Source organism: Equus caballus, chromosome 6 (assembly GCF_041296265.1).
Source record: "Equus caballus isolate H_3958 breed thoroughbred chromosome 6, TB-T2T, whole genome shotgun sequence".
Lineage (NCBI taxonomy): Eukaryota > Metazoa > Chordata > Mammalia > Perissodactyla > Equidae > Equus > Equus caballus.
In genome coordinates this window covers 6264154-6286191 of record NC_091689.1, presented here as the reverse complement: position 1 = coordinate 6286191, position 22038 = coordinate 6264154, and the positions used below count along the sequence as shown (strand labels likewise).

The 22038-nt window shown below is 50.6% G+C and overlaps 1 protein-coding gene and 1 long non-coding RNA gene across 2 annotated transcripts in view; one reads left to right on the top strand and one right to left on the bottom strand.

The window, feature by feature from the left end:
• MARCHF4 (membrane associated ring-CH-type finger 4) overlaps positions 1-1825 on the top strand; it is a 105584-nt gene extending 103759 nt beyond the window's left edge. The window contains exon 4 of the mRNA XM_001489959.6: positions 3-1825. Coding sequence (XP_001490009.1) covers positions 3-370 — 368 coding nt within the window. The 3' untranslated portion in view covers positions 371-1825. The remainder of the gene's footprint in view (positions 1-2) is intronic.
• Positions 1826-5198: 3373 nt separating this feature from the next.
• Positions 5199-13048, bottom strand: LOC111773828 (uncharacterized). The gene is made up of 3 exons (XR_002808453.2): positions 12916-13048; positions 9358-9485; positions 5199-5426 (listed from the first exon to the last, which is right to left on the bottom strand). It is a non-coding gene; the product is annotated as an uncharacterized lncRNA (long non-coding RNA).
• Between the last annotated feature and the right edge of the window lie 8990 nt (positions 13049-22038).

The window sequence follows — 22038 nt, the reverse complement described above, 5'->3', positions numbered from 1 at the left end:
AGGTCTCATCATCCATGAGGGACCCTCCGTGTACCGCATCTTTAAACGGTGGCAAGCTGTCAACCAGCAGTGGAAAGTGCTGAACTATGACAAGACAAAAGACCTGGAGGATCAAAAGTCAGGAGGCAGGACAAACCCCCGGACCTCCTCATCCACCCAGGCCAATGCCCCTGCCTCAGAAGAGGAGGCCACGGGCACCCCTGCCCCTGAGGAAGGCCCTGCCCGGGCAGCCAGCCACCCCTCAGGCCCTCTCTCCGATCACCACTGTGCTTACACCATCCTGCACATCTTGAGTCACTTACGACCTCATGAACAGCGGACCCCCCAGGGCGGCAGCCGAGAGCTCGTCATGAGGGTCACGACAGTGTGACAGGACAGACCTGGAAGGGAGGCCGTGACCACGCAGGACAGAAAGGGGAGTCGGGGCCGGAAGGGGCCAGGGCCAGCGGGTCGCGGTCTGGGGAGCAGGTGTGGGAGGCAAGGTGGCAGCCCAGGGGTCAGAGCAGAGGGCAGGCGGAGAGTGGGGGACTTGAGGGGCCTGGGGACAGGGTCGGAGCTGGAGTTAGTGAGGCCGGTGCCACGAGCGGTTTCGTGATTTCCAGTCAGTCAATACCATTCTCCAACGAGAGTGAGGAAAACCGACACAAACTCAACAACGAAGTGCAATACAAACTAACCAAACACAACGACAGGACACCCAGCACTACCCGGTACCTGTGCGCTAAACACCTGTGAACAGTGGAGGCTGGGAGGGTGGAGCCGGGAGTCTGGTGTGCGCCCAGGTGTGCGCCCAGGTGTGCACCTGCGGAGGGAGAACCAACTCAGAGGGAAAGCGCCGTCGCCTGCTCTGGTCTAACCCTGAGTTTGCGTCTGCTTCTCCCTGGGCCATGAGCTGCGGGCCCAGGCAGGCGGGTGAGGGCGGGGGTGGGCCCGTGGGACGGCACACAGCTTTTGCGGCCCCTGGGCTCACCTGGATGGGCAGGATTCCTGACTCGATGGCTTTAGGGAACCCCAGGGCAGACGGTGCGGGAGGGAGATGCTGGTGCGGGCGGCAGAGGGAGGGGGATTTCTCCTCGCTTGCAAACCTTCCAAACTGAAACTCCCAATTTCAGGCGGGTTCAAAGAGGGCTTCGGTTTGGAGATGGGTGTCTTTTTGTGCCCTTGTTACTTTATTTTATGGTGATTTGGCTCAAAGATGTTTACAGGAAACACACACACACACACAACTAGAGAAAAGTGCAGGTTTTCCGTGGGGGTCTGGAGCACCGTCCCGCGGCTGAGGCTTCAGCCTGCAGAGCTGTCAATCAAGGAGCCACTCCCCCAACTACCCAGCCCCACCCCCGGCCAGGACGCGCTGGTTGCCAGGCTCCCTCCTGCCCTGGCACACGCTGAGATCCAGGGCCCCCACCGCAGAGCGCCTCCGGCCCAGGGTCTCCCAGGAGGAAGTTGGGGGGCTGTGCCCCAAGGAGGGAGCGGAGACCAGTCTCAGTATTCCTTGCTGCTCGGACCTCTCCCTTGAGGGCGCTTTGGCTGATCCCTCAGTGCTACGAGCTCCCTGGTCCCTCTGCAGCTAGATGGACCCGGGGACCCTGGCTGGGAGCACTGTCTCCTGAGCCCACCTGCTGGTTCTGGGGACCCTGCCAGGGAAGGCCACTGGGTGGTCACCTGCAGAGTTTCTTGTCATTGCACAACGGCCACGTCATCTGTGGGTGTTAAAGGGACACTGTCAAGTACTTTTTTAAACTAGTTTTTAGGGTTTTTTAAAACTCTCTGTTGTTTGTATTATTCTCTTAAAAGCTTGAAAATAAAATTTCTTTCCCTACCATGAGTGTCCTTTTCCGTATTTGAGTTTTTCCTCCCTCTGTCCCGTTCTCCCTCTCCCTTGTGTCCACTCACCCCTGGAGTCTGCTCCCTAGCGGAAATCATCTCTCCTTTGAGGGTACAGATGGGGCGGGGCAGGCATGTGTTCGTGTGCATGTGCGTGTGTGTGTGTGTGAACCTGCAGCGAAACACTAGGACTCCTGGCCTCTTCTTGGCTTCCCAGCAGATGGATTCCTTCAAGTCACAAAGAGGAACGACTCCCAAACTCTCTGCAGGTGTCTGCCCAGGAATCTAGAAGCAGAGACCTTTAGTGCTGGGAGGAAATTTGGGGAGCTCCACTCCATCAGGTCATTTCAGAGAAGCTGAGAGAACCACAGAGTGGGGCATATTAGACCTAATTCTCCTGACGGCTTTCCTTTAATATCAGAAAACAGCTCCCGGGGCAGGGCCCTGAGAGAGGCTTGGACATGTCACTAGGCAGAAGACAAGACCTTGGGGCCGGCCCAGTGGTGCAGTGGTTTAGTGCGCACATTTTCACTTCGGCGGCCCGGGGTTCACCAGTTTGGATCCTGGGTGCAGACATGGCACTGCTTGGCAAGCCATGCTGTGGCAGGTGTCCCACATATAAACTAAAGGAAGATGGGCACGGATGTTAGCTCAGGGCCAGTCTTCCTCAGCAAAAAAAAAAAAAAAAAAGGAGGATTGGCAGCAGTTAGCTCAGGACTAGTCTTCCTCAAAAAAAAAAGAAGACAAGACCTTGCCTCCCTTCGCCTGGCCCTGGCCCCCAGCAGTCAGCCAGGCAGTGTCATCAGTGGGATGTGCACAAGCTGGGGAAGGTTCCTTCCCAATGGAACTCACAATCCACAGGGTCAGAAAAGACATCATAATCAGTGAGGCCAGAGGACATATACAAGGAAAGCACACAGACAAGAAAACCAACAAAACTGTATGTGTATCTCATGTGATGTGAAGGTGTCTATTTTTCCATATGGTCTATGAATGGGCCATTCAGTTAAATTAAATATGTATGGAACATATAGATGTGTTACATAGACCATTTTCAAAAAAAGTATTAGAATGCAACTAAATATGCATAGCACCAAAACTATAGTGGCCATCATGTCGTCTTTCTTTGGTGAATCACAGGGCACTTCAGAATCTGTGGTCATTCAGGGTCATCATTCAGAATCGGCTGTGCTGAAGAATGGGTGATTAGTGAATAATTCCACTAGAACGCTAGGGTTTGTGGGATCTTCGTGAAGGAAGCTCCAAGACAGCAAGGACCTCAAGCAAGGACCTGTCTTGTTTACTGCCATATATCTAGGACCTACAGTAGTGCCTGGCACGCCATAGGGGCTCAAATAAATATTTCTGAACGAAGAAGATACTCCTGGACGAGTCTGGGAGTACCTTTAACTCGCAGAAGATATGCCTCCTTTTTTTTTACCATTTACCCTCCAGCTCTCAAAGTCAGTCATAGAGTAGAAAAGAAAGGTCAACTTTTGACTTCTCCACCCAACAGGATGGTAAATTCCCTGTGCCTTGGGGGATGGCGCTTATGGGTACAAAATGGAATGAACTGGGTGTCTATATTTTATATGCATCTCTGGGGAGTGAGGCAGAAGCACATGCTGACGACACAAGGCCACTATCCTCTTCCAAATGTGCAAACCATCCTTCATACCACGCGGCAAATGTCCAGATTTCCTGCGCAGTTACCTAATGCAGAGCGATGAGAAGTAGTCCATACCTGCTCATTATCCTCAAGTATGGCCCAAGCATGGGACAAGATGCTAACTAACATCTAAAGCTCTTCCTACCTGCCAGGCACCAAATTACTTTATCAACACACTTAGTATTCCAACAACTGATGAAGTAGCTACCATTATTATCTTCATTTTACAGACGTGGACACTGAGGCAAAGAGGTTAAATACTAGCCCATAACCACCAGCCAGGATCCCATCTCAGCAATTCGGCTTTGATCCTAACTGCTCCACTCCACTCCTGCAGGACAACTGGCACCAAGTTAAGGGAAATCTAGGTCAGTCCAATGCAGGGACGTATGTCATGATGATAGAGGCCTACAGAAAGATTTTGAAGGTTGGGGAAATTGGGACTAAACTATTTCTGTCCCCTACAAAAACACCCTGAGCATACCTAACAGTCAATTTGTGACATTGTCCAGATAATAACCTGGCCGAATGAAGCCTGCATAATAGAAAGTTGGCTCTACCTGCACATGGGAGAATTCTGAAAGGACAATGGACATAATTCAACCACATTTTTAAGGACAAAGGGCCAGGATCCATAAGTGATCACAGAGGGCTCTCCTTCTAGAAAAAAAAGTAAAAAATTATCCTATTTGGGGACTTGAATTTTGGCCCCACTTCTAAGTGAAGGGTGCAGAGTGGTGGGTCAGGCGCTCTAGTCACAGCCCACAAAATTTAGGAGGACCCCAAAATTATAAGGCCTCATCCCTGTCTATCAGGAGAACCAAATCTGTCACTGTCTTAGAGCACAGAACCACCCAAATCACAGACTTGTTTAGACTCTTAGGAGACAATTTACTGCTTCCTCGTTGTTTGGCCGGTGAGACCCAGAACATACAGCAGAGGTGGGTTTGGATACAACAGTAACTAATCTCTAATGTGCTTTGCAAGCAGAATTGATTATATTGTGGAGGTGGGGGGGAGATGGGGGAACACTTTTTGCATTATTCCTCCTCACCTTTTCTCAAATTATCCTGTTTGTTCATTAGTAATAAGCAATCCAGAATGATTTTCACCTTAAGGGTCTGACCCTATAGCAATGAGGCAAGGATCCTAAACCTCCTCCCCACCCATCTCCACCCATCTTTATGGCAGAATGGCATTGGGAACTGGGAAGTCCTTGGGTGCCCTGGACAATTGGGTGACACTCCAAGATGACTCTAAGTGGTAAGGATCTAGGACTGGCCTCACCCTACATCTGAGTCCAGGGTCTGGGCCGCATTGGGTTGGCAGCCAACTGGTTAGCTAAGCACCTACTTGTCCCACCATAGGGGACCATAGGTCCTTCCTCATCCTGCCTCTTTCTCCCTCCGGCATATCCTATCTACTCCTCACTAAGCCCATTATGGGAACAAGAATCCACTGGGCGAAGGCTTTCTTCCTGCCTAAGCCCCAACCCAAGGAGAGCTGCAGCCTCCAGTGTCCTCCTGGCCCCTGGCCACTGACCACAGGGGTGAGTCCCTCCTCTTTAAGTGAGTGACCTATACCATGTACCAAAACGCCCCCACCATCACACTCAGTTCCGACCCAAGGGCTCAGTAGATGTTTAAGGAAGACGAGGAGCCCTGGTCAGAGGGGTTTGGGGAAGAACAGAGAAGCAGGCTCACCCTGTGCCCATACCGCTTTAATTTTTGAGAGGGAAAAGTGCTGTAAACAGAGCAGCCTCAGTACTTCTGGTGCTGGCTGGAGTCTGGTGCTCTGCTGTCCATCTAAGGCCCCGCTGGCAGGAGAGGTGCCGTAAGCGGGACAGTGGGTAGCACGGCCCAGGCTGCTCCCAGGGCGTCTGTGTTCCAGAGAGGCCCTCGCCGACGGCGAGAGGTAATCTGCTCTGTGTCTGTTAAATAAGAAAGTGGATGCTCAGTCTCTGCCCCTAATGAGGCTGTCCTTTCCCCAACCACTTTGGGGCAATAATAAAAATAGCTAAACATGTAGTACTTTCCACATGCCAAACCTCATCTCAAACTTTTTATGTATGTTAACTCATTTAATTCCCCAAAACAACCCCACAAAGTTGCGAACTGCTATTATTCCCATTTTTCAGGTGAGGAAACTAACGCATGGAGAGGTAAGCAGTTGCCCAAGGTCGCGGAGCCACACTCGGCAGCACGAGAATGTACACTGCAGCAGTGTGCTGCCATATGTCGAGCTGTTGGCCACTGCGTGATACCGCCTCTCAGAAGAGTGGAGATGCATTTCAGAGGTCGACCCTGATTTGAGGCACTGCAGGAAAATGAATGAGCCTTACACTAGCTGGATGTAACCTAGATGCCATCTGTGTCACCTGCCCCTCAAAGTCAGCTGAGCTCAGCTCAAACCTCTTCATCCCTCATCCTATGGGAAGGATTATGCCTTCAGACCCTAAAATATTTCCAGTTGCTTCCTACTCCAATTTCCAGAATCTTCTGAACTCGAGGTTTCCATTCTCTGTCTTACAGCAATCCCTTTATTTCGATTCTATGTATGTAAATGTTGGACATGATTCCTCCTTAAATCTCCCTCCCACCCAAAATAGTACCACTCACAGGTGTGTATAGTATAGTTTTACTGGCAATTTGGAGGCAACTTGAAGATGATTCATATGAAAACCTGGAATGAGAATGCTATGGGGCAGGTTCTTGCCAGGCGGGCATCTCAACTATAAATCAGATATGACCACTTCAAGGACCTCACTGTCCAGTTACTAGACAGAGGCTCAGCATTTCTCATCAAAAATATTTCTCATGAAAGAGCCTGACAAGTTTATTCTTACTAACCGTAAATAGGTCAGTTTATAATATTCCCTCTCCTTGGGAATTAGCATTTTCAAGAGGAGATAATTCCTAATCAAGAGGAATAACTCTACAAGTGGTGTGATTTCAATCGTTGAGGAGCAGGAAGAGGTCTGTCTCTCTCAGGTCCCCTGAGCTCCGTCATATCACTTGGTTGGAGGAGCCTCTTTGTCAGAGGGTGGATTTGGGATATCACCTCTTCTGTCCCAGGTAGTGGCTGTTCCAATGGGCGACTTGTTGAGAGGAGGACCCTCTGTACCTTCCAGCACAGACTGCTGTATCTCTTCAAAGAACAGATATAGAAATTCTGGAGCTGCCTCCCCGCCCTGCCACGAGCAGCCTGAGACCTCTACCTGCCTAGTGAATCATGGTGACTTTATCGTAAGCCCTGGTCCCTCCCTCAAAAGCCTCAAGGCTGAGGCGTTATCTCATGTCATCCATAGAGGAGTAAGCTTATCGCATGTCACCCACAACTCCTCAAATCATTTTGGTGGACACCAGTTGCTTTTGTCTACCGAGCACACAGAAACCCTCTTTCCCATGGGAAACCCATTCCACATGGTTTTGGTAGGGCCAAACCGCTGAAATCACTCCAGCCATAGGAGTGGGATGGTCACCAGGCTCGGGCGACCAAAGTATCTTACTTCTCTGCCCACAGGGACTGGTTCAGAAATGGGCATGTGACTGAAGCCAATCTGGGTCCTCCAAGAGACTTTCCCATCAGAGCTGGTAGGAAACACTGTTTCCCTCTGTTATGGCTGCAGCCGGAAGTCTGGGAAAATGAAAGATCCCACCTGCTGTGTTGTGGAAAGTATCTATCTTCAGAATAGGGTCAAGCAGAGATACGCCAATCAAAGAGCAGGAGAGGCATGATCCTGACTCTCTCCTGATTCCATGACTGAACCAGTTCCTCCACTAGATTTCTCAGGACATTTGCCAATAAATTCCATTTTCCTTACGTTAGTCTGAGCTGCATTTATGTCACTTTCAACCAAAAAAAAATCCATTATGAATACAAAGATTTCCAAATATCCCATGACAAAGCTTCGGGTTAAATCCATGGCATGTTGGTTGGGGGCCAAACTGGAATGGATTGCTCCCCTTTCCTAGTGGTCAAGGGTCCAAGTTTGCATGGTGGCAGCAATTGTAACCATTATACTCCCCTAGTGATGTTTATGAACCTGTTCTAGGTCATCAAATGATTAAATAGGAAGATAAAAATGTACAGGCATACATCAAAGAGTGTTCTTTTGAACAGTATCTTTTAAAAAATTTCTGAAGATTGCATCAGGGAGACAGCGGAGGGACCTACAGTGAAAAGCCGACAGACCTATAGTCAGAACTCTGGTTTAAGGGCTTAGGAACCGGAAGGATCCAGTTATGAGGACACAGGACAGAAGCCAGGACACCAGGACTCAGAGCATAAGGGAAGAGGCAAAGCTCAGACCAAGACCTTGACCCACTGGCCAGAGCCAAAGGCTCCCTGTTCTCTCTGGCAGTGGCCATGTAAACGGCCTGGCCCTACGCATGTGCCACCTACCGCCACTCACTGGATTCAGTAAGCCGCTCTGGGGTCCTGACTTTAAGAATGGGGAGCTATGGAAGCAGCCAGAACTAGGTCAGAATCCTTTGTGAACGTAGGCAAGGCACTTAACTTTTCTGGTCTCTGGTTTCTTCAGCTTTAAAATAATAATCCGTTTGCCTCTCAGGATCTTTACTATTATCAGAGATAATGCATAGGAAGTTGGCAGTGAGTACATTACTGCCATTATCATTTTATTGCTTGATAGAGTAATAGGAAAGTTGTCCCATTACCGTAGTGTATAACAAGAAGGTTAACTCAAACCAAGTGGGTACCTGGCACCAGGAGTCTGTCTCATTTAGGTTTTCATTCAGCTGCAAGCAAGAGACACTCAACTAGCAGGAGCTTAAACAAAAGGGTGTATTTTTCACCTGTAATGAGTCGTCCAGAGTCGGTGGCTGCTGGCATCGGTCCAGCTGCTCAGTGGTGCCCCTAGCGACCCAGGCTGTTTCTGTCTTTCTGCTCTAGCATCCTTAGCATGTTGATTTGTGACCCATGGCTGTAATCGCATCATTGACTGGTGGGTACCATAGTTCAGGAAACAAAGGAGAAGGGACGGCCACAATCACATCCTTCCTTTACATCAGGAAAGCAAAAGCTTTCCCAGAACTGCGTTTCCGCTCCTAGACGCTTCCATGTGTATCATTTTTCGGCCAGAAATGTGTCACCTAGCCACCTTTAGCTGCAGGCGGGGCTGTGAAAGTGTTATTTATCTTTGCCAGCTCCTGCTGTGGAATGCACCCAGGGAAAGGAGATGAGACTGGATGCTGGGAGGCCAGCCTGGGCATCCCCCTCATCCAGTGGGTGGGTGGATAAATCAGTGTGCTGTGTTTTGAGGGCCATTTAGAAGCATTTTATTGAATTTAAAATGCACATATTCCTCAACCCAGGGATTCCATTTCTTTGGGACTCTCCTGGAGAGATAGCAGCAGATGCTGCCTTCTCCAAAAGCTTGGGAAATGAGCATCAGAGTGGTACCATTGTAATCATGAAACAAATTGGAGAAAATCTAAATGTCTGTCAACGTAGGAGTGATGAAGGGTGAGACACTGAAGCCATGGGATACCACCTGGCTCAGAGAGACCTGGAGGGAGTAACAGGGACAGGTAGATTGTTAACTGAAAATTATCATCTATGATCACATAGATGGAGAATGACAACAAAAACCCGCCCGCAGTTCATGTTTCAGGAGAATGTGCAAGGACACCACCCAACTGAGAAGGCACTTGTTTCTGGGACAGGGTGAGGTTTGGGGTGTGCAGAGGAACTTTCTCTGTTTATGCTGTTTGCATTTTAATAAGAAGAATGAATTCATGTGATATTTGTGTAATTTAAAAAACGATGGTGCATGAATACAGTGGTATATCAAGTAACCATTGAAAGCAATAATTAAAATCCTTTCATAAAATACATACCTTGGACTTGGAGGAAGTCCTAGCTCATCTTTCCTGAGAACTCTGCTTCGAGGAGGGGCTGCCCCACAGGAGCATGGAGCAGAGGACTCCAGGTCGGGGGGGCCTCCACTGTCTGTGGTTCTGTGATTCTGTGATAAGGAAAGTTTGAGAACAAGGAAATCTGCAATTGAGACTTTATTCACTGCTCAAAAGGAGGGCAAGGGCAAGGAGGAGGGTCTCAGGTCAGACTATAGGAGTGGCCTCCCCATCTTCACTCTGGCCATGGGCCTCCAGACCAGAGGTTTTCTAGAGCAGCCTCTGGAGAGCAGAGATCTTGGGTTTTGCTGCCAGCACACACCTGAGAGGAGCGCCTGCCTGGTTGACAGGCACTGAGCGCATCCATAGCCAAGCTCTTTGAGAATGGCCTCCTGCTGGCCCAGCTCTGCTGAAAGAACCGCAGGCAAAGCTGGCCAGCACAGAGCCAGCATCATCCAGGCTGCAGACAGTTGGTTCTTCTCCCTTCCCTCTCCCACTGCTCTTCTCCCACCTTCCAAATGCTCCCTAGGCTAGGATTTTCAAGCAGAGCCAGATGGTGCCTGCCAACAGCAGACGATGGTGGACGGAATGTATGATGCCAGCGCCCCCTCCCCATGCCCATGCCAGGCTCCAGCCCTCAGAGCCACTGAGCTCTGATAACAGGACGCTGTCAGTCCTCTGCCCAGGGACGAGTCAGCTGGGGACAGTCACTGAATCCCGCCTGTCCAGCCAAATGCCTGAAGCCTCGAAGGCGCCATCCTGGCCTTGGAGCCTGCCAGATGTGACTTGGGAAAGTCAGTCAAGGAGATTGACAATGTGGAGAAACTGAAAACAAATGCTTTCTGGGCTCCCAGGCAGATGGAAACCCTAGGGAATCAGGCAGAGTAAACAGACAAACATCAAATTGACAAAGCCTTCTTCCGGAGCAACAACAACAGGAAACGTAAAACAATGAGGCATTTTCTTTCTTGTGAGTGTTTGAAATTTTTCATAATAAAATAACAACAGCCCTCGCCACGTCACTGTCACCTGTGCCCTTGTTTACGCAGTCTCTCTGGCCTGGAAGATCCTTCCTCTCAGAGTCTCTGCATGATTCCTACAGAGCCCACATGGCCCCGTCCAAATGCTGCTTTCTCTGGGAAGCCTTGCCTGACTCTTCCTCCTTCCTCCTCCACCTAGGGAGAATCAATGATGACTTCCTCTGGTTCTTGCTTCATTTTGCTTGTACCATTTTGATAGCAGTTATTCCATTTCATTTATAAAATAGTTATCTGCGTGTGAACCCCACCAAACAGCCTGAGAGGACCTTACAGGCAGGGGCTCTGGTGCATGAAATCTCTCTATCCTCAGTACCTAACACACGGTCTAGGACAATGGGAACTGACGAATGAATGAAGAGATCAATCATTCATCCATTTCATAAACATGTATGGTGCCTCTGAATCCAACGGGCATTGCACTAGGCAGTGATGTTAACAAGACAAAAAAAGCAGTGAACTCATTGGCCTCAGGGAGTCTCAGCCTGGGAGATGGAGACAGCCATATAAACAGATAATTGCAGCGAAGAGTTATTGGTGCAATCAGGAAAAGCGCACACACGGCTGGGGGAGGGTGTGAGGGAGAGAGGGGTCAATTCCTCCGGAGGGAGGCTAGGAAAGTCTTCAAGAAAGAGGTGTTGCTAACCTGGTACATTAGTTCAGGTCCATGGAAAAGCAGATGAAAGAGAGGGTTAGGCAAGCAAGAGACTCACTGGTGGAGGGAGCAGAAAGCAGGAAGCGCTCCAGACCACAACGTAGGCCTCACAGCTGTGGAAAAAGGAGGGTAGGGTAGGAAGGGTCTTGGACTTCAGGGCAGTTTCAAGAAAGGTTTGGCCAGACCCATGGGGAGTCCTTGAGCCAAAGGTGCACACCAGAGGAACCTCACATCTCGTTGGATGGGGCTGCCTCAGTGCCCTGCTGTGCGCAGTTGCTGGCTGGCAACAGCCCCCAGGAATCACGGCCTCGGCATGAACATGATGGCAGAGCCAGCAGGCAGCAGCTGGAGCATCGTCAATTATGCTCCCCACTGCAGGAGACATGAACAGCATATTTTCATGGCTGCCACACTTGGTCTTTACACTGAAGGAGGTGTCAGTAGGCACCTAGGTGGCGGAATGCGGGAAAAGACAAAAAGGAAGACGTTCCAGGGTGAGGGACCTACATAAGCAAAGACACCAAAGCATGAAGCCGTGTGGCTCCTGAGTGGCCTGTAAGAGTTCAGCATGGATGGAGTGTAGGCTGGGGGGTGGGGAGGGAGGATGCAGCAAGAGACGGGGTCTGCAGGTTGGAATGGCTCCATCATGGGGGTTATTGTGGTGAGTAGTGGGGAGTTATTGAAGATCAGGAGGCGATTAGAGCAGATCTGGGCTTGGAAAGAGGCTCTGGTGGCCATGTGAAGGAGGGCTCAGAGGGAGGCAGGCTGGCCAGAGAGGGGGCCCTAGCAATGGACTAAACCAGTGGTGATGGAAAAAGAGACGAAGAGAGGGATGAATGAATGGAAGGATGGATGAATGCAGGAACAAATGAGTCAATGCAAGATCAGAAAACCGGCTGTACCTCTCTCATGGACAACTCTATTGTATTCAAATCCCTGAATTCTGCTCTGTGTGAAGATGGAAATGAAGCAGCTACTATAACTCTTGCTGCTGAAGTTTCCATTAGGTGAAAATGTGCCCTGATATGTTAGGAAGGGAAAAAATTCTCTCTCTAATGTCCTGCTCTGCAGAAACATATTAACACTCGCCCCCGCTCCCCCCGGCCCCGACCCCAGGCTAGTCTCAGGCAGGCACGGATGTGACTCTGTGCCCAGTTGAAGCACAAATCCCCAGGAGGCAAGCCCGTCCTTTTCTGCTCCATTCACTTTCAGGGCCAGATGGTGTCTGCCTCATTGACTTTCACTGCTGATGTAGTCTTGTTTGCTGGTTTTTCACAGGTTGCTTCATTTTCTTTATTTCAATTCACTTTTCCACTTGCCCCACTTTTGTGCTCTGTGTCATGTTCACCATGATGGCAGGGAGACAAGTGGAGCTCCCAGCAGGTGGATGTTTTCAGGGAGCCGGCCAAACCTGGTTCCCACAGCTCAGCCCTCCCAGCTCTGGGAAAACATCGTGGCGGGTGGGAGCCCTGAGAACACACAGTCAACTCAGTTTTATTGACAAATACTGCTGATTAAGCAAGATGGCAAGACCACCAATAACAGCCGTGACCAAAAGGATGATTTCTGGTCCAAACTAGTTCCTTCTCTCCAGGCTCTCTGTTCTCATCTTGCGTAAGGACTAAGTCTAAAAAGCAACTTCAAGAACATTCCGCACCTGCTCCATTTGGTCACCAGCAAGGACAATCAGCTTACCCACCTGCTCACTCCATGCCTCGAGGGCTCAAGGCCTCCATCGCTGAATCAAAGGCCCCATCCTTCCTTTCCAGTCAAATGACACCCCCTTCCACCTTTAAAATTCAGTTCTACTTTCTGCTAGTACCATTGTTTCCAGCTGTCTCTGTTACTTACGTCTATGCCCTATCCGGTTGTGGCTAGTTGTTGACTTGTCTCGGTCCGAGTTCCCTTGAACATGAGGTGTTTCTGTTCTCTTCTTCATGAAACTCTCAGATTCTCCAGAGTGAGGACAAAGGCTTGTTCCCCCTTTTGGGCCTCTAAGCATCTGGGGAATGACCTGTTGTCACAATGCAATTGAGCAACGTTGGTGTCTGTGACTTGCAAAGCCTGGCTTCTAGATCTGCTCTAGCTGTGCTGTGAGTTCTCGTTCCCACCCGCTCAATGGAAAGACCAGCTTCTGCTCACCCAATTGCCTTATCACGGTTTGGGGAGAAGGAATGTGACCTGTAAAGTGCTCTGAGATCCTAAGAAGAAACAGGCCAGAGAGACTTACGGCCATTTCCAGAAAGTGATCAACTCTAGGGAAAAGAATCCTGTCTTCCATTTGTCATATACTCTCACCATTCTTGCACACCCTGGTCCTTCTTATCTGGCTCTGCCACCTGCCTTTCTTGGCCCTCCTCCCTGCATGTATTTATGCCAGTATATAACTGCCTCACATTTGGATTTAATTGACTCTAAGTGTATTGTTCCAAAATCTTGTACTGACTAGCACATGATTCCCTGGACCCTGACTCTGCACTGTGGTGGTGGTGGGGTGTGTGTGTGTGTTTGTTAGTGGAACTGAGAGAAAGAAATAATCCAGCAAGTGCCACTTGACAGCCTCTCCGGATCAATAATATTAATGATTTTGGAGACTTCCAGCCAGCTATTGCCAACTCTTTTGGCTTTTTTCAATACTATTATCACTATTACAAGGACACCCCAAGGCCCTTTTACTTAAAGACATGACAGAAGGCCCCAAATGAGAGTACTGTTGATTTCTGTCTTCAAGGGCTGCAACCTCAATGCTTCGCAGGGTGCTTGGGCCTAGGCTTCACCTTAATTTGGGGGTCAAGGTCTCAGAGGAGGGATGGCATGGTTTCCCGAGAGCTCATTTTGCACTAGTAGCCATGTGACCACTTGCTCTGCCTCACCTTGAGAATTTCCACCTGTCTCTATGAGGACACGTCTATAAAACTCCAGGGATGCCCTGGTAGAACAGGTAGTGTGGACGTGCCTAGGTCCTGGCACGGACATTCTGGCTCCACTCTCTGCTCTGTCAGTTACTGGGTGTGTGTCATCTCTTGGGGCCTCCGCCCTCTGTGACTTGGGCTGTGGGAGAGGGAGGGCTGTCTAACAGTGGATGACAGCTGGGAGTGTGCAGAGGTGATTCATTGCAGGGACAGGGGAGCCAGAGAGGGCATGTGGCTCAAGAGGGAAGGCCTGAGAAACCTATGGAAATCGCTCATTCATTCAACATACATTTCTTGAGGGGCGACTCTGTGTCGGACGTTATTCCAGGTTCCAGACCAACGCTGTCCAAAAGGCAGTTAATGCGAGACACGTGTAATTTTAAACTTTCTAGCAGCCACACTAAAAAATGAGGAGGAAACAGGTGAAATTAATTTTAGTGATATTTTACTTAACCCACTCTATCCAAGGTATTAACATTCCATCACGTAATCAATGTATGCAGTACTAATGAGATATTTTAGGTTCTCGTTTCCACCCTAAAACTTCAAATGCCAGTGTGTCGCACCTCTCGAATAAGGGCTACGTGGGCTTGGATGTCTGACAACTCGGACTTGGTAACAGTAGTGACAGCTGACACGTACATTAAAAAATTCCATCCTACAACAGGGCTAATAGGTATCGTTTCCCGCTTACTTTACAGAGACGAGGAAATGGAGCCCCATGGGCTATAAGCTGCTCCAAACCACGTGGCTGCTGAGTGCTGGGCCGAGGACCCCAATCCGCCTGATTCCAGGCACTTGGGCATGTGTTTACTATCCCATTTGCTGTGTCCCTTTGGGTCCGCTAGCCCATCTGAATCTGTTAACAACATGTGGTTGCTTCTTAGCTCCCAGGGCTGTTGTGAGGGGATGAAAAGAAACTGTTATAAGTGGTATGAATTGCTTGCTCTCCTTCACCCAGGACACCAAGAAGGGTCACATCCTTTTGATTCCTCCAATTTAGATTAAAGCCACCCGTAAGCTAATAGGCAGGAAGTTCACTGTCAGCCTTTAGGGGTCCTCCCTGTCCCTGGGTCTTACTGTCCTGACAAGAGATCTGCCTGGCTCCACCGCCACCTGCCACTGTCCCTGTGTGCCACGCAGGGCCATGTGGAGCATGGGGCCTCTCCTAGCTAGAGTGGATGGTTTGCAATGAAGTTGACCTGAGCCAAAACCACAGGATACCACCTTCCCCAGTGGGGTCTTCAAGCCACAGCTCAGGGGCAACAAGTGAACTTAAAGTTTCAAACTTATGAGCCCACCTGAAGAAGTCCAGATATTTCACTTAAAAGTCTAGATTTATAGTTGCTCTCAAAAAAAATATAACACTTAATCCATATTCCCACATGGCTATCACTGAGCAGCAGCTGTCCCTTATAGAGGGTGCGTGTGCTACAGCTGGCCACAGTCCTCACCACTCCCTACTGACCCCTGGCAATAAAGAAGACTAGCGTTTTCTTTTATCATCACATGTTTGCCATTGCTTTTAATTGTGGAGACATCTCTCTGTGTTCGTGTCTCTATGAGACAAAGCACACACAGACAGGCTGTGTAAACGTTTCCTAAAGCCACTTTCCTCACCTGGAGCCTTGCAACACTTGCCCAGCTCTCAGCTCCAGTCCAGCCACACACATAGGCGTTCTCCTCTCTCAAGGCCCTGGGCCAGGGCAGATGCAGGCACCCACCCCTGCAGGCCCTGCAGCCTGAGCTTCTGTTCAGTTCTGAGAGCCTTCGAAATGCTGAGCATTCATTCTGTTCTCCAATAACACGGTTTGAGTATGTGGACGTGCTTCTGAGGAGGCTGACCATAAAACTCCGGCGGTCCATTTCTCCTTTGCCAGAACTTGGGGAGATGTCCCCCGGGCCTCCCTGCGCTGTCTTCCCAAGGAGACCGTGCACAGTGGCTAGGAGCACAGATTTAGAAGCCAGACCACTGAAATCTAAATCTGGCTCTCACCGCTCACGACTTGTGTGAACATGGAAAAGTGATTTGGTCTCCCTGTGCCTCATTTTCCTAAATGGGAAATCTAAAGTACGTAAGGTGCTTATAACAGTACCTGGCACGGCTGGTGTAGGATAAGTGATTGCCATCAGTCTTGCAAAATTACAACCAAGCGTTCAGCAGCTCACCCCTCTGTGCCGTTTAATCTGACCAGCACACAGGAGGCATAGGAAAATGGTTCCTGTCTTCTCTCTTAGGACTATGGCCGCAGAGTGCCAATTTCTTCCTTCAGAGACTTTCTGATTTCATAGTGCGGACTATGGGTACTTCATCACTTCCCTGCACCAGCAAATATTCATGAAGATATGCTCCAAGGAAACAGGCCCAACCGAACAGTCCTTGTTTACTGCTCAACCAAGAAGGAGATGTGTGCCCCATCACAGCAGACACCCCGGCCATTCCACAGCGAGGAGGCCCAGGCTGCTCCCATGTGTGCACACACGTAAGGCGGTGGCCTGGCTCCATCCCAGTTATACCCTCCGAGTTCAGGCCACCGCAGGAGAAGGAAGGGGCTGCTGATCAAAGGTCTTCTCCCCACACGAACTGTAGAAGGAGAAAAGGACAATTCTGCTCTGTAGACAAAACACAAATGTCAACCCAAAGGGCAGAATAAACACAGCAGGGGACCAAGGTCATCTGGACACAGGGTGGGCTGCTTTGAATGACCTGGGCGAGCAGGCTGTGGAGGGGGTTTCAAGAGGCCTGGAGACATTGAAAGAATAGGGGGTGGGAGCCAGGAGACTGGAGTCCAGGCCCCCCGTGCTGCTGACTAGCGGGGTGACCCAAGGCCTCCACTCTGGTGGTCCTCAGCCTCCTCAGCCAAGGAGGGGGTGGACCAGTTGTTCTTACCGTCCCTTCTGACTGTGACACCCTGTGACCATTCCTTGGCCTCTCTACTTGAGTCGCCATGCTTCTGCATTCTGTCTGCCCCAGTCCTGTCAGAGGAATCCTGTAAGTCCCTAAAGCAAGAAGGGGTCTTTTAGACCGAGGCTTCTCCTTCAATGCTGCTGAGAATCTCCGCCCTAAGGTGGACTCCAACAAAGCTTTCTTCTCATAGTGGTGGCTTCCATGCTGGGCACTCCACACATATGTATTCATTTATCCTTTCTTCCATTAATTCGACAGCATTTATTAAAGACTTGTCATGCATAACATGGTGTGGGCATCAGAGAGAATGAACAAGAAAACCCAGGGCACAAAATCTAGCCACTCACCCCTAGGGCCTGACCCTTGACCTCTGAGGACTGGCGGGTCAAAGTGATGCCCTGTGCAAGAACACATGCCCTGGCTACCCCATGTCACCCTGGCTCCATGAGTCAGGTGGGTGCAGGGGCACCAGAGGGCCAGGCCAGCCTCAAGCGCCATCTAGAGCACCATGCTATCGAGGCCCCTTCCTGCAGCCTGAGTCACAATCTCCTTCCTGCTACCCACCCCTTCCTCCCGCGCCCCTCTTAAAGGCCAGTGGATGATCTGAAACCAAAGCATTTCCAGAGATTTCCCCCAAACTGCACGTGTCCTGGGCTCTGGTGTCAGGAGCCTCTCTTCTTTTCCCAGAAGCCCGGATGGCCTCCCGCTGACAGAGGCTGATAATAAATGAGTTCATTACCCTGGCCGCTCCGGCCGTGACAGCCCATCTGCTGGCATGATTAATTAAAACTTTGACTGGCGATGGAGGTGCCATCTCAGAGCCGGAAAGCAATTAATCGGAGCATCTTCCAGCTCGTCATTTCTGATGGATCCTAGAGAGACCGACGCCAGAAAGCGAGCAGGGTCTTCGTGGGTCAGTCCTATTGCTTTCCTCTCCTTTGTGTGCCCTGTGGAGCCCCCTTCCGGGAAGGAAGCCCACCCTAACTCAGCGGAGGCAGAGTGTGTGGGGGGGGGGTGCAGGGAACGTTTCCTTAGGAGAGGGTTTGTCCGCCCCTCCCAGGAGCAGGGAGGGTTGGGTGTGACAGAGCTTCAACCCCTCTTTCCTTGACCCCTGCGCCTGGGCACAGTGAACGCCTCACTTTCCATCTCCATGTGGAAATCTCCGCATCTCTCTCTCTTTCCTCCAGCCGTGTGTGCAGCCAGGCTGCTAGGTAAGGCCTCGCCCAAGCAGAGCTCTCCAGCCCGCGGCACCGGAAGCCCTGCATTTCAGGGGACGTTGGTGCTTTTCTGGTCGTAAATAAGGCTGCTCCTTGGGTCCCCAACAGTCTGTGATAATGGTATGCTTATCTCTATGCCAGACCCAGAGGGGAAGGGAAGTCTCAGCCGCTGAGGAGGAAGCCCACTGCCTCTGGGGAGACAGAGATGCCACACTTACGTCTTTTTTGAGTGCAGCCCACAGGTCCTGGAATATCAGTCAGATCCGATGCGGGCTTCTCACTTTAACGAAGCCATAGCAGGTACCTCTTTGTGGACTCACAACCTAGAAATACTGTTAAGTTCACCTTTGGTCTACATTCTGTCTGTTTCTATATCACCTTTTCCTCCACATCTCAGCCCCCAGTGTTCTACGCCTCATGAAACAAAACTTACTCTGGATCCATCATTCACACTGAGGTATAAATAGCTGCTAACAGTTTAAACTATCACCTTTATTAGGAGCATCTTCATTTTAACAAGGACCAGAGCCTTGAGCTATGGGAATGAGACAGGCGCAATTTCAGAACAGGAACCAGTGAACGGAAGGAGGGTGCTCTGGGGTCTTTGGCGCTCCTAGAAATGAACTTTTATACTAACACATGAGATCGGCCCCTCCTTTTCTCTATCTCCTCAACACTACCCCTTCCTGGATTTGGCATCATTTCACCATATTACCACCAAGAAGAAGGTGGGATGGAAGTTTCCTCTTCTGGATGGCTTGTCATGTGAAACTCACACTCTCAGGAAGGAAGGTGGAGATGTCCGAGAGTTGGGTGTGACCTTGAATTAACCCCTCTGTATACTGGTTGCTTCCAGTAGGTGTTGTGGTTTTTCGTACCATGAAGTGAAAAGGAGACCGCTCAGAAATTTCACAGTGATGTAAACTATTATGAATCTCAATTAAAAAAAGAAAGAGAGCAAGCAAGAAAAGAAAAGGAGACAGCTCAGAGTCAAGAGTTGGGGGCAGGGGGTGTAGGGCTGGTTGAGTGTCCTGAGTGAAACCACTGACAGAGAAGAGGGCAGGGAGGAAACTGGGGTCGTCCCTGTGGGACATTATGACTCACACGAAGAGACAGTTTATGAGTTCAAGTTCTGCTTTCCCTACAAATTCACCGCGGGATTGCAAGGAAAAGTGCCCATCACTCTGTGTCTGCTTCTCTCACACGTTCATTCGGAGTCTTTCTTGACTTCTTGCTGTACGGAAATATGATGACAATTGGGAAAACATCATGTGATAAGCTTTGAATTTTAACAGGGGAGACTTCTATGACTTTGTTTCAAAGCCCGGGGGCTCCCCGAGAATGTGGGATGTTCTCTGTCTTGGATATCTGTCAGTTTTGTTTACTGATGTGCCTGGAACAGCCTGGTAAACACTCCATAGGTATATGTGGGAGAAATGAGTGAAAATAGACTGGGAGGTGTCCTTCGAGGCTTCATGTAGTCAAGGGTTTTGAACTTTTTGAAGTCATGGAGCCCCATGATCACACAGTGTCTTACGTGTCCTCCCAGTAAGGAAAACATTACAGAAGAAGCTGCTTTGGTTCAAGGGCGTATGCGGGGCGGGGGGGGGGGGGGAGCCGCCACGTTTGCCCCCCATTCTGAATTTACAAGGAAATTGGTGTAGACAGAGACCGCAGCCTTGTGGAGCCAGCCTCAGAGCCTCATGCATGATGTCCCTGGTCCTTGTGCCCACCAGACAGCCCCACCCCGGCCTGAGGCCCCTGCCTGGCCACCCCTGGTTCTCCCAGCCAGAACCAGCCCACCTCTGTCTGTCGCATGTCAAGCTTCTGCACAGGGTTTCATTTGAGGAAGGGTTCTAATGAATGAAAAAAAAAAAAAGAAAACCATCGTTGAAGCAGAAGTTGGTCTAGGGGGACTCAACTCCCCTTCCTTACACGGCCATGAGGAAGTCAGAACCGACAGGAATGAGGCAGTGACCAGGCCCACTCTCCCTCTGCTCCCTGGGGTCACCGTTTCATTCTGGGCAGTGGGGGCACTCTCTTGCCTCCCTGATTGGGATTTGACTTGGGAGGAGAAAGGGGAGAGGTGAGGACAGAAAGAGACAAAGAAGAATTCCCACTTCGTCCCCTGGAGCCCCAAGCAAGATGCAGAGACCGAACACCTCCCAGCTCCAGGGAACGAGCCACCAGAAGGCCTTTCTGCCGGGCCCTCTGGGCAGGTATTTGGAGCGAAATATTGCCAAGAGGCGGAGGGACACACCAGGAGACGGCGCCGGAACCTGGCCACCCGTGGAATCAGCTGGGGATCTTTAAGCACCACTGATGCTGGCTCCTGCATTCTGACTCCATCGGCAGGGCCTGGGGCCCCGGGCGGGGGAGGTTTTGAAGCTTCTCAGAGACTCTAAAGTACAGCAAAGTTTGGGGACCACCGCGCCAGGAGCAGGGATGTGGAGCCCGGCCGGAAACCTTCCAGGGAACAGCCTCTGTGACTCTCACCCCACTTCCCACCCAGTGCGGTTCCCAGGGCACAGGAGCTGGGAGCAGGACAGGACAGGACAGAGTCGCAGGGCGCTGGACGGCAGGGCCAGCCCACCTGCAGCCCTGTGGTGATTCTGCTCCACGGGGCACAGGCAAAGGACACAGAGAAGAGCTTTAGAGGAGGCTCCAGGGAACAGGAGGTGGCAGATCGTAAGCACTTTCCCGAAAAGGGGGAAGAGGCCAGAGAGGGACGTGGCCCAGGCGGGAGAGAGGACAGGTGTCACATGGGGCAGTGAGCAGCCAGGTGGCTTGCTGAGAGGAGGAGAGGAAAGAGGCTGGGCACAAGCTAACCCAGCCTGACAAGGGGGTGGAAGGGGGCAGACAGACACATGCCCTTGACATTGGGCTTGTTTCCCAGGAATCTCAGGACCCAAGGGAAAGGGGAGACGGGTCCCCACCCCCGAATGGCTGTCAGTGAGTCAGGCTCTCAGTCACCCCTCCTCTCTGTCCCCTTGGGGGCTGCCCTGGTTTGGACCCTCATTCTCTCTCCCCCAGGCCATTCCAGCCGGCTCCGAATGGCTCTTCCTGCATCCTCTCTGTACACTGCTGCCGGGATAACCTTGCTGGAGCCCAGCTGATTGCATTTCTCATTTCAAAAACAGGGTTTTCCCCAGAGTCACTGCTCTGACCCATCTTTGCAGTCTAACTGCTCACCATTTCCCATCATGCACCTTACCCTCCAGCCAAACTAAACCACTTACCCTTTCCTGGACCTGGCCTGAACCCTGCTGTGTCCTCTATTTGAACATCCTGCCCTTCTCCTGTTTATTAGATTCTTGTTCTATTCGTGGTCCATCTTAAATACCACCAACTCCAGAAAGTGTCCCAGTTACCAAGACAGAAATTAATCTCTTCTTCAGTGCCCCCGAAGGTCTTCTTGGGTCCCTTTTATAGCCTCTCTTGCCTCGTGGATTCTGGCTATTTGCGAGCTTCTGGAAGACTAGCAATGTTCTTCCATTCTAACCTTCTGGGGTGCCCAGCAGTGTTTTGTACACAGCAGGTGTTCAATGCATGTTTATTAAGTTGAATTTCATAGACAAAGAACCCAGGACACGTGTCGGGGAATGGGTGTATACGGACCCGCTGTGGGCCAGCTGGAGTATCAAGAAAGGACCCTTCCTGGGGCTGGCCCCGTGGCCGAGTGGTTAAGTTCGCGCGCTCCGCTGCAGGCGGCCCAGTGTTTCGTTGGTTCGAATCCTGGGTGCGGACATGGCACTGCTCGTCAGACCACGCTGAGGCAGCGTCCCACATGCCACAACTAGAAGGACCCACAACGAAGAATAGACAACTATGTACTGGGGGGCTTTGGGGAGAAAAAGGAAAAAAATAAAAATCTTTAAAAAAAAAAAAAAAAAAAAAAAAGAAAGGACCCTTCCTGTCAGTCTTGGTGTTGGATAAG